Source organism: Dendrobates tinctorius, unplaced genomic scaffold (assembly GCF_039654945.1).
Source record: "Dendrobates tinctorius isolate UK_male_01 unplaced genomic scaffold, ASM3965494v1 ptg000164l, whole genome shotgun sequence".
Classification (NCBI taxonomy): domain Eukaryota; kingdom Metazoa; phylum Chordata; class Amphibia; order Anura; family Dendrobatidae; genus Dendrobates; species Dendrobates tinctorius.
The window spans coordinates 4,850,280-4,867,573 of NW_027361831.1; the positions used below are offsets into that span (position 1 = coordinate 4,850,280).

The following is a 17,294-nucleotide window of genomic DNA, read 5'->3' on the forward strand; positions in this document are numbered from 1 at the left end:
TACGAGGTGTACGGAGCGGAGCCGCGTGTGTACGAGGCGTATGTAGCGGAGCCGCGTGTGTACGAGGCGTACGGAGCGGAGCCGTGTGTGTACGAGGCGTACGGAGCGGAGCCGTGTGTGTACGAGGCGTACGGAGCGGAGCCGTGTGTGTACGAGGTGTACGGAGCGGAGCCGTGTGTGTACGAGGTGTACGGAGCGGAGCCGTGTGTGTACGAGGTGTACGGAGCGGAGCCGTGTGTGTACGAGGTGTACGGAGCGGAGCCGTGTGTGTACGAGGTGTACGGAGCGGAGCCGCGTGTGTACGAGGCGTACGGAGCGGAGCCGCGTGTGTACGAGGTGTATGTAGCGGAGCCACGTGTGTACGAGGTGTACGGAGCGTGTGTGTACGAGGTGTACGGAGCAGAGCCGTGTGTATACGAGGTGTACGGAGCGGAGCCGCGTGTGTACGAGGTGTACGGAGCGGAGCCGCGTGTGTACGAGGTGTACGGAGCGGAGCCGCGTGTGTACGAGGTGTACGGAGCGGAGCCGCGTGTGTACGAGGTGTACGGAGCGGAGCCGTGTGTGTACGAGGTGTACGGAGCGGAGCCGTGTGTGTACGAGGTGTACGGAGCAGAGCCGTGTGTGTACGAGGTGTACGGAGCAGAGCCGTGTGTGTACGAGGTGTACGGAGCAGAGCCGTGTGTGTACGAGGTGTACGGAGCAGAGCCGTGTGTGTACGAGGTGTACGGAGCAGAGCCGTGTGTGTACGAGGTGTACGGAGCAGAGCCGTGTGTGTACGAGGTGTACGGAGCGGAGCCGTGTGTGTACGAGGTGTACGGAGCGGAGCCGTGTGTGTACGAGGTGTACGGAGCGGAGCCGTGTGTGTACGAGGTGTACGGAGCGGAGCCGTGTGTGTACGAGGTGTACGGAGCGGAGCCGTGTGTGTACGAGGTGTACGGAGCGGAGCAGGGCCGGCTCCAGGTTTTTCGTGGGCCCCTTTAACACGTACCACAATTCATGATGCACAGATACGGCAAAGAAATATAGGTATAGTATAATGCCAAATCTATCACTTATTTCTTACATTACATGAGTGATCTCTATTGTAAATTCTACAATAGCTCAGAAACCAGCAAATCCTTGCAGAGCACAGTGCGTGCCCTAGTGGAGATTCAAAAGTTTTCATTTAAGACCGGACAGTATAGAACTCCATACAGTATTCTGGGCATTACATAGTCTTCCATACAATTTATTGGGCCCCATATATTGCTTCATAAAGAATAATGAGCCTCATATCATGCTCCATACAATATAATGAGCCCCAAATATTGCTTTATACAGAATAATGAGCCCCATATATTGCTCCATATAATATAATGAGCCCCATATATTGCTTCATACAGTATAATAAGCCCCATATATTGCTTCATACAGAATAATGGACCCCATATATTGCTTCATACAGAAAAAGGGTCCTCATATAATGCTCCTTACATAATAATGAACATCTTATAATGCTCTATACAGAATAATGGGCCCCATACAATGCTCCATACAGCACTCCATACAGAAAATGGGCCTCATATAATGCTCCATACAGAATAATGGAAACCATATAATGCTCCATACAGAATAATGGGCCCAATATAATGCTCCATACAGAATAATGGGCCCAATATAATGCTCCATACAGAATAACGGTCCCAATATAATGCTCCATACAGAATAACGGGCCCAATATAATGCTCCATACAGAATAACGGGCCCAAGATAATGATCCATACAGAATAACGGGTCCAATATAATGATCCATACAGAATAATGGGCCCCATATAGTGCTCCATACAGAATAATGGACAGCATATAATACTTCATACAGAATGGACCCCATATAATACTCCATACAGAATAGGCCCCATACATTGCTCCATACAGAATTGGCCCCATATAATACTTCATACAGAATAATGGACATCATATAATGTATCATACAGAATAATGGGCCCCATATAATGCTCCATACAGAATAATGGACACCATGTAATGCTCCAAACAGGTAATGGGCCTCATATAATGCTTCATACTGGATAATGGGCCCCATATAATGCTCCATACAGTATAATGGGCCCCATATAGTGCTCCAAACAGGATAATGGGCCCCATATAATGCTCCAAACAGGATAATGGGCCCCATATAATGCTCCAAACAGGATAATGGGCCCCATATAATGCTCCAAACAGAATGGGCCCCATATAATGCTCCATACAGGATAATGGGCCCCATAAAATGCTCCATACAGGATAATGGGCCCTATATAATGCTCCATACTGGATAATGGGCCCCATATAATGCTCCAAACAGGATAATGGGCCCCATATAATGCTCCAAACAGGCTAATGGGCCCCATATAATGATCCAAACAGGATAATGGGCCCCATATAATGCTCCATACAGGTTTATGGGCCCTATATAATGCTCCAGACAGGATAATGGGCCCCATATAATGCTCCAAACAGGATAATGGGCCCCATATAATGCTCCATACATATAGAATGGGCCCCATATGATGCCCCATAGAGAATGGGTTCATCTCCCCCGCTGGGCTCATTCTCATCTCCGCTGGGCTCATTCCCCCCCTGCTCACTCATCTCCCCCCGGGCTCATTTCCCCCTGGCTCACTCTCATCTCCCCCGCTGGGCTCATTTCCCCCCCACTCACTCTCATCTCCCCCGCTGGGCTCATTACCCCCCAGCTCACTCTCATCTCCCCCGCTGGGCTCATTTCCCCCTCACTCACTATCATCTCCCCAGGCCCCGCCGCCACTCATTCTCAAAGCCGCTCACCTGAGTCCAGGCGCCGGTAACTTTTTCCTGTGAGAGCGCGCGGTCACGTGGTACCGCTCATTAAGGTCATGAATATGGGCGCCATGCCTATGGGAGTGGAGTGGCATCCATATTCACGACCTTAATGAGTGGTAACATGTGGACCGCGCGCTCTCACAGGAAAAAAGATAGTGGTGAATATGATGTTTTGGGGAGGGCGAGGGACCGACCCTGGACTTATAAATAAAAATAAACTTGTTCAGATGCCGAGTGGGCCCCCCCGTCTCGTCAGGGCCCCGGCACTTGCCCGGGTACGCCGGGTGCTGACGCTGGCCCTGTAGCGGAGCCACGGGTGTACAGAGCGGGTGGACAATTCTATAGGCTTATGGTCCAAAATCACCCTTGGGAGGTATTCCACTCCACAGACGAGTTGTGCCATTAGCTCATTTCCCAGTGCCATATCTATTCGTGAGAGAGACCCATGCATCGCAGAAAAACAAGAGTAGCACACCGCATTCTCATTTCTCACCGTCCACAGGTCCATCATTCCAATCTCTTTAATATAATTCCCAAATGCCGTCAATTTACTAATGCTTTTACCTGCACTCTGTTTATGTCTATCCCACCCCTCATCTATAACATTATTGAAATCACCAATAATAAGTAATGGTAATCCCGTACCCCGCTTAAATAATTCCATAACCTCACATAACTTTTTCCCGCTATATGGCGGTGGTATGTACATAGCTACTATACCTAGTGATTGCCCATAAATTTTACAAACAACAAAAATATACTGTCCTTCACTATCAACATGGCTTTCAATTTCTTCAAATGGCGTAGACGCTCCTATTAATAAAGAGACCCCTCTAGCATATGAAAAATATGTGGAATGATATGCTCTCCCAATCCACCTCCTCTTCAACACCTCCACCTTTTCCCGTAGTAAATGAGTCTCCTGGAGGCATAGAATATCTGGCCTCCTCTTCCTAGCATATTCCATGATCGCCGTTCTTCGTGTTCCCTCTGACTGTCCTCTCAAATTCCAACTAAGGATTTTAATTCTATCACCCATCATACAATTCTATACATACAAGTTCCCGACCCTTGAAAAATATCTTGCAGCTCTCTGTATGCAATAAAACTCTTCCCTAAACAATTATCCCCCACCCTCCTCCCCATATACAGTAACCCAACAAACCATAACAGTGCTCCCGTTGTATTTTTCCCTCTCTTACCAGAGAGTGGGTATTCCAACGTCTAGCTCCCCTATAAACGTTACCTCTGAACCATGATCTACCTAAAACTCTCCCACACCTCCTCCGCATATGCATATAGACATTATTATTACAATCAGTCCCTCCATAGTTAAAATCAGTTAATATGCAGGAACCAGAAACCTCCATATAACACCGTCTTTTAGTTTCTTTTTGTCAAAAAATGGCATGACACAGTGCAGCATTTCACTCCACTCACTTCCCTCTGTCCTTATCTGCCTGGAGCCGCTTGTTTAAGTCGAGCCATTTCTCGGCCTCCTCCAGTGTTTGGAAAAAATGCACTGTTCCCAGGGCCACAACCCTGAGCTTTGCCGGATATAAGGTATAGTAAGCCAAAGCCAAGTCTCTCAGTCTTTTCTTCACTGCACCATATGGCATCCTCTGCTTTTGCACCTCGGCTGAGTAATCAGGATAAATGTAAATATTTGGGCCATTAAAGCACAGATCGTTGGCGGGCAGGCTGATATTAATAGCCTTGTTTAGGGCCATGGTTATTGGCCCCCTTCCAAACTAAAAACATCAGCTGTCAGCCGCCTCAGAAATGCCACATCAATAACATGCACCAAATCTGGTGCTTAGCCTCGATCTTCCCACTTGCCCTTGAGCAAGTGGCAAGTGAGGTGATAGTTGGGGGGAGATTCATGCCTTCTATTGGCAGCTGACATGAAGCCCAGGGGTTAGTAATGAAGATGCATCTATAAGACACCCCGATTACTAACCCTATATTGAAATTGTAAGCAAAAAACACCATAATACAGTCCTTTATTTGAAATAAATGGCCATAAAGTTTTACACATTTATTAAAAAATAAAAAACACATTATATTCACCCTAACAAATAATCCCCGATGCCCTTGTCCCCTGAAAAAAAAACAACCACCATATTCCTCACCTGTCCAAAGTGAAGAGATAAATCATAATGTCCCACGACGATCCTTATGACTGTGAGAGCAGTTACATCATCTCTGAAGGACAGCAGGCTCACACTGACATAGTAGGTGATCGCTCCTGTGTCAGTGTGTAGTGAAAGTTTCACCTGGGTTCATCTGCTGATGAACACTGATAAACTGACGGCGCTGATGCGTGAGAACTTTCTTATGCACCGGTGGTGCCATGAGGTTCGCCAGTCAGTGCTACACACTGCAGCAGTGATTACATGCCCCTGTCAGTGTATAGTCGGCTGCCAGGTAGAGAAGTCGCATCAGCTGATGTGACTGCTCTACAGGTGAACCGAATCATTGTGTGACTATGCATTAAGGCAGATAGATGAGGCATATGGTGGTTTATTATTTTTTCTCTTTTACAGATGACATGGACTTTGGGAATTAGGTGATAATGTGAGTATTGTTGTTTTTTGTATTTATTTTTTTTACAGAAGACCAGGCCTTTATGGATTAAGGTGAGTATGTGTTTTATTTCAACATTTAATTTAACTTTTTTTCTCTACTTTGAGCACAGGCGCCGGCTGATGACTACGCCCATCAGTGTTGCATGCTTTCGCTGTTAACAGCATTAGGCATAGGCTGATGGGAGTAGTAGTCTCATCAGCCGAAGCCTGTGATTGGCAGTAAGCTTTTTACCACCGGTCAGTGTCACAGCTGCGGACTCTTGCTGACATTTGACAGTGACCCGCAGAGCTCCTACCAGAGGTAACAATCTTACCGCCGACAAAAGCCACCAGTGTTTCTCGAGCTGGCACACAGATGACAGCACGGGAAACTCCCAATATAGGAGCAAAAGATGCAGCAAGTCTGCAAACATTTTTATACTTGTGTTTTTGCTGAGTATTTAACTGACTCAATTGAAGTCAAGGGGTGAAAAACGTGGCAAAAACACACGAAAAATTGACATACTGTGGATTTAAAAGCACAACAAATCCTGAAAGGAAAAATACTGATCATGGCACAGCACTTCAGGATTCTCATTGACTTTGCTGGCATAAGGATTCCCTAGCATTTTTGGGCCAATTCCGCAAAGAAAAAAGCTGCAAAAAATGCACCATAAATGCACGGTGCACACAGCCTTATGAGTATTTTATACTTTGCTTTGATGATCATTTTGACAGTTTGTCTATAAATCTTTGATAATTTTGTGTGCTTGTATTATTTTTATAAGTGTTATTCATAAACGCAATAACACAGGGTGTTGTATGTGTTAAATTTTCCTTGTTACAGAAGGCATATGAAACTGGAAAGAGCCAGTTTGAAATCAGACAAATCCATAATTTACAACTTTGTTATTCCCAACGTTCATAGCTTCTTTCTTAGGTAATTTAATGTATTAATCCATTCCCACTTTTCCTTATCTTTGTGGCTGTAATAAAGACTCGTGACTGAGCAGCCGAGATTCAGACAAGCCTGGGTCATTGACAGACACGGATTGTGTGCCCTTGCCTTCAATCAATTGTCTCTGTGATTTGATCAAAACTGGAAAACGTATGAAACCTTTTGAGTTTCTCCTAAAGTTTTCCATATCAATATGGAGAAAAAAGGATTTAGTTCAGCTCACCCCTCATTGATGCTGCAGTAAGGTCCGAGCAAGGACACGTCTCCACTTGGACCTCTTGGAATACGTCATAGAAAAAGGAAAGTCCAGCTCAAGGAGTAAAAGTCAAAATTCTCTTTATTCCATTAAAATACAAGCATGGCTGCTATAGTCATCATTGCGGTTTTTACCCTGACATGGGATAGCCGCACAGAGAGTGCCCAGGAGGTTCTGTACGCGCTAACACAGCAGAATGTCAAGAAAGTGCACAGGTGCACATAATTAATTATTTAAAATAGACACAGCGAGAAAAAGAAAAAAAAAAACAACAGGAATGTATCCAAAAGGGCAAAAATACAAACATAAGTGAAGTATACATGAAAATAAATTAATATATCACATCAACAATAAAAAATTTTTAAAAAACTTTATATTAATATGATTAATAAAGCATAAACTCTTTCCTCAAATTCATACCCATAGGCGTTCGTGTATCAAGAAGGTAAATCCAAAATGCCTCTCTGTCTCTTAGTAATTTTTCTCTATTTCCACCTCTGGTTCTTTTTTTAATTTGCTCTATAGCATACATTTTAACCCCTTTCTGCCATTAGATGTACTATCCCGTCCATGTGCCCTGGGACTTAATTCCCAAGGACGGGATAGTACGCCTAATGGCAGAAAGGGGTTAAAATTTATGCTATAGAACAAATTGGTGAGCGCCGCTGATCGCGGCCGGGTGTCAGCTGATTATCACAGCTGACACCCGGCACAATGTGTCAGGGGCGGTCACGGACCGCCCCCGACACGTTAACCCCTTGTACACCACGATCAAACACGATTGCGGTGTACCAGGGGTTAAAGGGAAGCATCGGCAGGGAGGGGGCTCCCTCTGTGCTTCCCTCAGCCCCCCGCGGCAGCGCAATGTATAGCGCTGCTGCGGGGGACTCCTTCCCTACAGGCCCCCGGATCCAAGATGGCGACGGGGGCCTTCAGGGGCCTGTAGGGAGCGGACTTCCTCACTGCCTGCAAAGCGCAGGGATGAGGAAGTCTGCAGAACTGCCTGTGACAGATTTCTGATCTGTCACAGTGATCTGTGATGTGACAGATCAGCGATCTGTCACAGGACAGTGATGTCCCACCTGGGACTATGTAATAAAGTGAAAAAAAAAAAAAGAGTAAAAATAATTAAAAAAAAAAAAATCGCTAAATAAATAAGTAAAAAAAAAACAAATATTCCCCAATGAATTCATTTGTTGAAAATAAAAAAAAACAATAAAAGTACACATATTTGCTATTGCAGCGTCCGTAGCGACCCGCCCTATAAAACTGTCCCATTAGTTAACCCCTTTAGCGAACCCCTTAAAAAATAAAAATAAAAAACGAAGCAAAAAATAATGATTTATTATCATACCACCGAACAAAAAGTGCAATAACGCGCGATCAAAAAGACACATATAAATATCCATGGTACCGCTGAAAACGTCATCTTGTCCCGCAAAAAACGAGCCGCCATACAGCATCATCCGCAAAAAATAAGACCTCACATGACTCGGTGGGTCAAAATACGGAAAAATTATAGCTCTCAATATGTGGTGATGCAAAAACTATTTTTACAATAAAAAGCGTCTTTTAGCGTGCGACAGCCGCCAAACATAAAAACCGCCATAAATAGTAAATCAAACCCCCCGTTATCACCCCCTTAGTTAGGGAAAAATAATAAAATAAAAAAAGTATTTATTTCCATTTTCCCATTAGGGTTAGGGCTAGGGTTAGGGGTGTGTTGGGGTTAGGGTTGGAGTTAGAATTGAGGGGTTTCCACTGTTTGGGCACATCAGGTGCTCTCCAAATGCAACATGGCGTCTGATCTCAATTCCAGCCAATTCTGCGTTGAAAAAGTCAAATGGTGCTCCTTCCCTTCCAAGCTCTGCTATGCGCCCAAACAGTGTTTTACCCCCACATATAGGGTATCAGCATACTCAGGACAAATTGCAAAACAACTTTTGGGGTCCAATTTCTCCTGTTACCCTTAGGAAAATAAATAATTGGGGGCAAAAATATTATTTTTGTGGAAAAAATGATTTTTTTTATTTTCACGCCCAGGCGTTATAAACTTCTGTGAAGCACTTGGGGGTTCAAAGTGCTCACCACACATCTAGATAAGTTCCGTGGGGGGTCTAGTTTCCAAAATGGGGTCACTGGTGGGGAGTTTCAATAGTTTAGGTACATCAGGGGCTCTCCAAATGCACATGACACCCACAGACCAATCCATCAAAGTCTGCATTCCAAAACGTCACTACTTCCCTTCCGAGCCCCGACGTGTGCCCATACAGTAGTTTTCTCCCACATATGAGGTATCAGCGTACTCAGAACAAATTGGACAACAACTTATGGGGTCCAATTTCTCCTGTTACTCTTGGGAAAATAAAAAAATTGGAGACTAATTGATCATGTTTGTGGGAAAAATACGATTTTTTTATTTTCATACCTTGGCATTATAAACTTTTGTGAAGCCCTTGGGGGTTCAAAGTGCTCACCACACATCTAGATAAGTTCCTTAGGGGGTCTAGTTTCCAAAATGGGGTCATTTGTGGGGGGTTTCCACTGTTTAGGTACATTAGGGGCTCTCCAAAAGCAACATGACACCCGCAGACCATTCCATCAAAGTCTGCATTCCAAAACGTCACTACTTCCCTGCCGAGCCCCGACGTGTGCCCATACAGTAGTTTTCTTGCACATATGAGTTATCAGTGTACTCAGGACAAATTGGACAACAACTCTTGGGGTCCAATTTCTCCTTGTACCCTTGGGAAAATGAAAAAAAATGGTGACTAAAAGATCATGTTTGTGGAAAAAATACGATTTTTTTATTTTCACGCCCGGGCGTTCTAAACTTCTGTGAAGCACTGTGCTCACCACACATCTAGATAAGTTCCTTGGGGGGTCTAGTTTCCAAAATGGTGTCATTTGTGGGGGGTTTCTACTGTTTTGGTGCATCAGGAGCTTTCCAAACGCGACATGGTGTCCGATCTCAGTTCCAGTCAAAAACGTCAAATAGCGCTTCTTCCCTTCCGAGCTCTGCCATGCGCCCAAATAGTGGTTTACCCCCACATGTGGGGTATCAGAGTACTCAGGGCAAATTGCACAATATCTTTTAGGGTCCTGTTACCCTTGGAAAAATAAGAATTGAGGGTGAAAAGATCATTTTATGGAAAAAATATGATTTTTTAATTGTACGGCTGTATGTTATAAACTTCTGTGAAGCCCTTGGGGGTTCAAAGTTCTCACCACACATCTAGATAAGTTCCTTGGGGGGTCTAGTTTCCAAAATGGTGTCATTTGTGGGGGGTTTCCACTGTTTTGGTACATCAGGGGTTTTCCAATCGCGACATGGTGTCCGATCTCAATTCCAGCCAAAAACGTCAAATGGCGCTGCTAGCCTTCCGAGCTCTGCCATGCGCCCAAATAGTCATTTACACCCACATATGGGGTATCAGCGTACTCAGAACAAATTGCACAATAACTTTTAGGGTCCTGTTACCCTTGGAAAAATAAAAATTGGGGGTGAAAATATCATTTTTGTGGAAAAAATATGATTTTTTAATTGTACCGCTGTACGTTATAAACTTCTGTGAAGCCCTTGTGGGTTCAAAGTTCTCACCACATATCTAGATAAGTTCCTTGGGGGGTCTAGTTTCCAAAATGGGGTCACTTGTGGGGGGTTTCCACTGTTTAGGTACATCAGGGGCTCTCCAAACGCGACATGGCGTCCGATCTGAATTCCAGCTAATTTTGCATTGAAAAAGTCAAACGGCGCTCCTTCCTTGCTGAGGTCTGCCATGCACCGAAACAGTGGTCCCCCCCCACATATCAGGTATCAGCGTACTCAGGACAAATTGCACAATAACTTTTGCCGTCCAATTTCTCCTGTTACCCTTGGTAAAATAAAAAAATTTGAACTTGAAGTATTTTTTTTGTGAAGAAAAGTTAAATGTTCATTTTTTTTAAATATTCAAAAAATTCCTGTGACGCACCTAAAGGGTTAATAAACTTCTTGAATGTGATTTTGAGCACCTTAAGGGGTGCAGTTTTTAGAATGGTGTCACTTTTGGGTATTTTCTATCATATAGACCCATCAAAGTGGCTTCAAATGTGATGTGGTCCGTAAAAATAAAATGGTGTTGCAAAAATGAGAAATCGCTGGTCAATTTTTAACCCTTATAACTTCCTAACAAAGAAAATTTTGGTTCCAAAATTGTGCCGATGTAAAGTAAACATGTGGGAAATGTTACTTATCAAGTTTTTTCTGTGCCGCATCTCTGTGATTTAAGGGCATAAAAATTCAAAGTTGGAAAATTGCGAAATTTTCAAAATTTTTGCCAAATTTCCATTTTTTTCACAAATAAACGCAAGTTATTTGAACGAAATTTTACCACTAACATGAAGTACAATATGTCACGAGAAAACAATGTCAGAATCACCGGGATCCATGGAAGCGTTTCAGAGTTATTACCTCATAAAGGGACAGTGGTCAGAATTGTAAAAATTGGCAAGGTCATTAACGTGCAAACCACCCTTGGGGCTTAAGGGGTTAATGAAAGAAAGATCCCTATTGTGAACAGACACAAAATGCCTCGATACATTGGATATATTGCGGGTTGTGGGCTGAACAATGTCATACAGGTGCTCCCGAATCCTATCCTTTAATCTACGAATGGTCGAACACACATATTTTAGGTTACAGTGTGTACATCCCACAATATAAACAACAAAGTTTGAATTACAGTGCAAAAAATGTTTTATTTTATATTCTTTGTTGTTTGAGGAATCAAAAAAGGATAGGGTTTTGGATGAAAAGGTGCAGGTTTTACAGGGAGACTGACCACATCTGTGGTAGCCCATTACCGATCACCAATTTTTATTTTTATTAGTACTGTATAAACTAGGAGATAAAAAATTCCCCAAAGTTGAGGCTCTCCTAGAGACAATCCTGATCCCATTTTTAATAACTTATCCATAACATCGTCATTAAGGAGTAAATGTAAATTATTATTGATTATTTTACCGATTTTCTTTAAAGTATGGACTGTAGGTAAGAACCAGTGTGGGACTATCATTTTGTTGGGTTCTATTTTTATGATGACATTTCGGTTTGAGTAATGTTTACCTTGTTTTGTTATTTGCGATATTAGCTGCTCTATTATAGTCCAGTCTGGATAGCCACGTTTATTTAAACGATTTTTTATAGAAATAAATTCCCTATCAAAAGACGAAGTTTCACTGCAATTTCTCTTTGCTCTGATTAATTCACCCACAGGAATCGCCTTAATTGTGTGAGCGGGGTGGAAGGAATGTGCATGCAAGATTGTATTGCCGGCAACCTCTTTGCGATGTGTGGAGGAGGAAATGCACTGTGGCGGTATCCCAACTAAACGAAGATCTAAATAACAAATTGTAGACCTATCAAAACTATGTATGAATTTCAAATTAAATTGATTAACATTAATGTAATCAATAAAAAGAGGAATGAGGCAGACGTCACCCTTCCATATGATGAGCAGGTCATCTATGTATCTTATATACCATTCAATGTTTTCCAAGAAAGGATTATTTACATCAAAAATAAACAGCTCCTCCCACCATGCCATCACCAAGTCAGCGACCGAAGGGGAGAACTTGGCCCCCATCGACACACCACTATTCTGCAGATAGAATTTCTCATTGAATAAGAAGTAATTGTGGGACAGCAAAAATTGTAACACCGCAACAATGTAGTTCTGTAGTTCCATCCAATATGAACTATATTTGCATAGATGATTACGTACTGCTGAGATTGCAATGTTATGGGCAATACACGTGTGTAGGGAAACTACGTCACATGTAAGCCATGTCCAATTTGTGTGCCAAGAAACATTGTGAAAAATACCTCAGACATCTTTTGTATCTTTTACAAACCCTGGAATACGATGCACTAAAGGCTGGAGAACCGAATCCAACCACTGACCCAAACGTTCATTCATTGAACCTATGCCTGCCGCTATTGGGCGCATGGGAGGGGCAAATACATTCTTATGAGTTTTAGGTAATGCATGTAGATTTGGAATGAAAGGATTGTCAATCAAAAGATATTCTGTTTTTAGTAAAAAAAAAACCCTGTTTAACCCCGTCTTCAATGATTGATTTACATTTGCTGAGAAAAGGAACGGTAGGATCTCCTTGTAAAACATTGTAAATTGTATCCTTGGAGATCATCTCGTTCACTGCTGTAAGATAATCACCTGAATTCATAACCACAACCGAGCCCCCTTTATCAGACATTTTAATTATGATATCAGGGTTAGATTTCAAATTTTTCAAAGCTTTTCTCTCAGCTGATGTAAGATTAAATCCAGCCAAATCATTGTCAGAATTGTCAGATAGTTTTTTAATATCATTCTCAACACATTCCTGAAATGTTTCCATCTCATTAGTTCTAGCCTGTACTGGATAGAACTGTGGGTTTTTTAGCCTAAAAGGAAAATAAGAGGTTAATGAATCAAAAGACATGCTAGGAGTCTCCATATCAGATAGACTCAGCAAACAACTTTGCTCCAAAAAATTCTTTCCCAAAAATTGGTTGTCCAAAGGAATCACATAAGCAGCCTGAGAGTCACTGTCCGAAAAAAAGCGTCTCCTGATAGTGAGATCTCTTATAAATTTATTAATATCTTTCAATGTTGAAAAAACATCCAGATTTAACCCCTTACCTACAATTGACGTAATATTCCGTCCATGTGACCATGGACCTAATTACCATGGACGGAATATTACGTCATCGCGATCAGCGGCGCCCACGTGGTGAGCGCCGCTAATCGCGGCCGAGTGTCAGCTAATTATCATAGCTGACACCCGGCACAATGTGTCAGGGGCGGTCACGGACCGCCCCCGACACGTTAACCCCTTGCACACCGCGATCAAACGCGATCGCGGTGTACCGGGGGTTAAAGGGAAGCATCGGCAGGGAGGGGGCTCCCTCCGTGCTTCCCTGAGCCCCCCAAGGCAGCGCAATGTGCAGCGCTGCTGCGGGGGGCTCCTTTCCTCCAGGCCCCCGAATCCAAGATGGCGACGGGGGCCTTCGGGGGCCTGAGGAAGCTGGCTTCCTCAGTGCCTGCAAAGCGCAGGCATGAGGAAGTCTGCAGCAGTGCCTGTGTCAGATCGCTGATCTGTCACAGTGATCTGTGATGTGACAGATCAGCGATCTGTCACAGGACAGTGATGTCCCACCTGGGACAAGGTAATAAAGTAAAAAAAAAAAAAAAAAAAGTGTTAAAAATAATTAAAAAAAAAAAAAAAATCGCTAAATAAATTAGTAAAAAAAAAAAAAAATATTCCCCAATAAATCCATTTTTTCAAAATAAAAAAACCCAAAAACAATAAAAGTACACATATTTGGTATCGCCGTGTCCGTAATGACCTGCCCTATAAAACTGTCCCATTAGTTAACCCCTTTAGCGAACCCCTTAAAAAATAAAAATAAAAAACGAAGCAAAAAATAATGATTTATTATCATACCACCGAACAAAAAGTGCAATAACGCGCGATCAAAAAGACGCATATAAATATGCATGGTACCGCTGAAAACGTCATCTTGTCCCGCAAAAAACGAGCTGCCATACAGCATCATCCGCAAAAAAATAAAAAAGTTATAGCTCGCAGAATAAAGCGATACAAAAATAATTATTTTTTATATAAAATTGTTTTCATTGCAAAAAACCGACAAAACATAAAAAAACGACCTAAATGAGGTATCGCTGTAACCGTACTGACCCGAAGAATAAAACCGCTTTATCAATTTTACCGCACGCGGAACGGTGTAAACGCACCCCCCCAAAAGAAATTCATGAAATGCTGGTTTTTGTTCATTCTGCGCCCCAAAAATCGGAATAAAAAGCGATCAAAAAATGTGACGTGCCCGAAAATGGTACCAATAAAAACGTCAACTCGTCCCGCAAAAAATAAGACCTCACATGACTCGGTGGGTCAAAATACGGAAAAATTATAGCTCACAATATGTGGTGATGCAAAAACAATTTTTACAATAAAAAGCGTCTTTTAGCGTGCGACAGCCGCCAAACATAAAAACCGCCATAAATCGTAAATCAAACCCCCCCGTTATCACCCCCTTAGTTAGGGAAAAATAATAAAACTAAAAGAAAATGTATTTATTTCCATTTTCCCGCTAGGGTTAGGGTTAGGTTAGGGCTAGGGTTAGGGCTAGGGTTAGGGTTAGGGCTAGGGTTAGGGTTAGGGCTAGGGCTCAGATTAGGGTTAGGGGTGTGTTGAGGTTAGGGTTGGAGTTATAATTTGGGGTTTCCACTGTTTGGGCACATCAGGTGCTCTCCAAAGGCAACATGGCGTCTGATCTCAATTCCAGCCAATTCTGCGTTGAAAAAGTCAAATGGTGCTCCTTCCCTTCCAAGCTCTGCCATGTGCCCAAACAGTGTTTTACCCCCACATGTAGGGTATCAGCCTACTCAGGACAAATTACAAAACAACTTTTGGGGTCCAATTTCTCCTGTTACCCTTAGGAAAATAAAAAATTGGGGGCAAAAATATAATTTTGCGGAAAAAAATGTTTTTTTTATTTTCACGCCCAGGCGTTATAAACTTCTGTGAAGCACTTGGGGGTTCAAAGTGCTCTCCACACATCTAGATAAGCTCCGTGGGGGGTCTAGTTTCCAAAATGGGGTCACTTGTGGGGAGTTTCAATAGTTTAGGTACATCAGGGGCTCTCCAAACGCACATGACACCCGCATACCAATCCATCAAAGTCTGCATTCCAAAACGTCACTACTTCCCTTCCGAGCCCCGACGTGTGCCCATACAGTAGTTTTCTCCCACATATGAGGTATCAGCGTACTCAGGACAAATTGGACAACAACTTTTGGGGTCCAATTTCTCCTGTTACCCTTGGGAAAATAAAAAAAATGGGGACTAAAAGATGATGTTTGTTGAAAAAATACGATATTTTTATTTTCACGCCCGGTCGTTATAAACTTCTGTGAAGCACTGGGGGGTTCAAAGTGCTCACCACACATCTAGATAAGTTCATTAGGGGGTCTAGTTTCCAAAATGGGGTCACTTGTGGGGGGTTTCCACTGTTTAGGTACATCAGGGGCTCTCCAAACGCACATGACACCCGCAGACCAATCCATCAAAGTCTGCATTCCAAAACGTCACTACTTCCCTTCCGAGCCCCGACGTGTGCCCATACAGTAGTTTTCTCCCACATATGAGGTATCAGCGTACTCAGGACAAATTGGACAACAACTTTTGGGGTCCAATTTCTCCTGTTGCCCTTGGGAAAATAAAAAAATGGGGACTAAAAGATCATGTTTGTGGAAAAAATACGATTTTTTTATTTTCACGCCCGGACGTTATAAACTTCAGTGAAGCACTGGGGGGTTCAAAGTGCTCACCACACATCTAGATAAGTTCCTTGGGGGGTCTAGTTTCCAAAATGGTGTCATTTGTGGGGGGTTTCTACTGTTTTGGTACATCAGGGGCTTTCCTAACGCGACATGGTGTCCGATCTCAATTCCAGCCAAAAACGTCAAATGGCGCTGCTTCCCTTCCGAGCTCTGCCATGCGCCCAAATAGTGGTTTACACCCACATGTGGGGTATCAGCGTACTCAGGATAAATTGCACAATATCTTTTAGGGTCCTGTTACTTTTGGAAAAATAAGAATTGAGGGTGAAAAGATCATTTTTGTGGAAAAAATATGATTTTTTAATTGTACTGCTGTACGTTATAAACTTCTGTGAAGCCCTTGGGGGTTCAAAGTTCTCACCACACATCTAGATAAGTTCCTTGGGGGGTCTAGATTCCAAAATGGTGTCATTTGTGGGGGGTTTCCACTGTTTTGGTACATCAGGGGGTTTCCAATCGCGACATGGTGTCCGATCTCAATTCTAGCCAAAAACGTCAAATGGCGCTGCTTCCCTTCCGAGCTCTGCTATGCGCCCAAATAGTCATTTACACCCACATATCGGGTATCAGCGTACTCAGGACAAATTACACAATAACTTTTAGGGTCCTGTTACCCTTGGAAAAATAAAAATTGGTGGTGAAAAGATCATTTTTGTGGAAAAAATATGATTTTTTAATTGTACCGCTGTACGTTATAAACTTCTGTGAAGCCCTTGTGGGTTCAAAGTTCTCACCACATATCTAGATAAGTTCCTTGGGGGGTCTAGTTTCCAAAATGGGGTCACTTGGGGGGTTTCCACTGTTTAGGTACATCAGGGGCTCTCCAAACGCGACATGGCGTCCGATCTGAATTCCAGCCAATTTTGCATTGAAAAAGTCAAACAGCGCTCCTTCCCTACTGAGGTCTGCCATGCGCCGAAACAGTGGTTCCCCCCCACATATCAGGTATCAGCGTACTCAGGACAAATTGCACAATAACTTTTGCAGTCCAATTTCTCCTGTTACCCTTGGTAAAATAAAGAAAATTGAACCTGAAGTATTTTTTTTGTGAAAAAAAGTTAAATGTTCATTTTTTTTTTTAATATTCAAAAAATTCCTGTGACGCACCTAAAGGGTTAATAAACTTCTTGAATGTGGTTTTAAGCACCTTAAGGGGTGCAGTTTTTAGAATGGTGTCACTTTTGGGTATTTTCTATCATATAGACCCCTCAAAGTGGCTTCAAATGTGAAGTGGTCCCTAAAAATAAAATGGTGTTGCAAAAATG

The 17,294-nt window shown here is 42.9% G+C and overlaps 1 protein-coding gene across 1 annotated transcript in view; it reads right to left on the bottom strand.

The window, feature by feature from the left end:
* Window positions 1-17,294, bottom strand: part of LOC141052994 (uncharacterized) — a 128,886-nt gene that overhangs the window by 49,058 nt on the left and 62,534 nt on the right. The window contains 1 exon segment of the mRNA XM_073550317.1: window positions 12,722-13,067. Coding sequence (XP_073406418.1) covers window positions 12,722-13,067 — 346 coding nt within the window.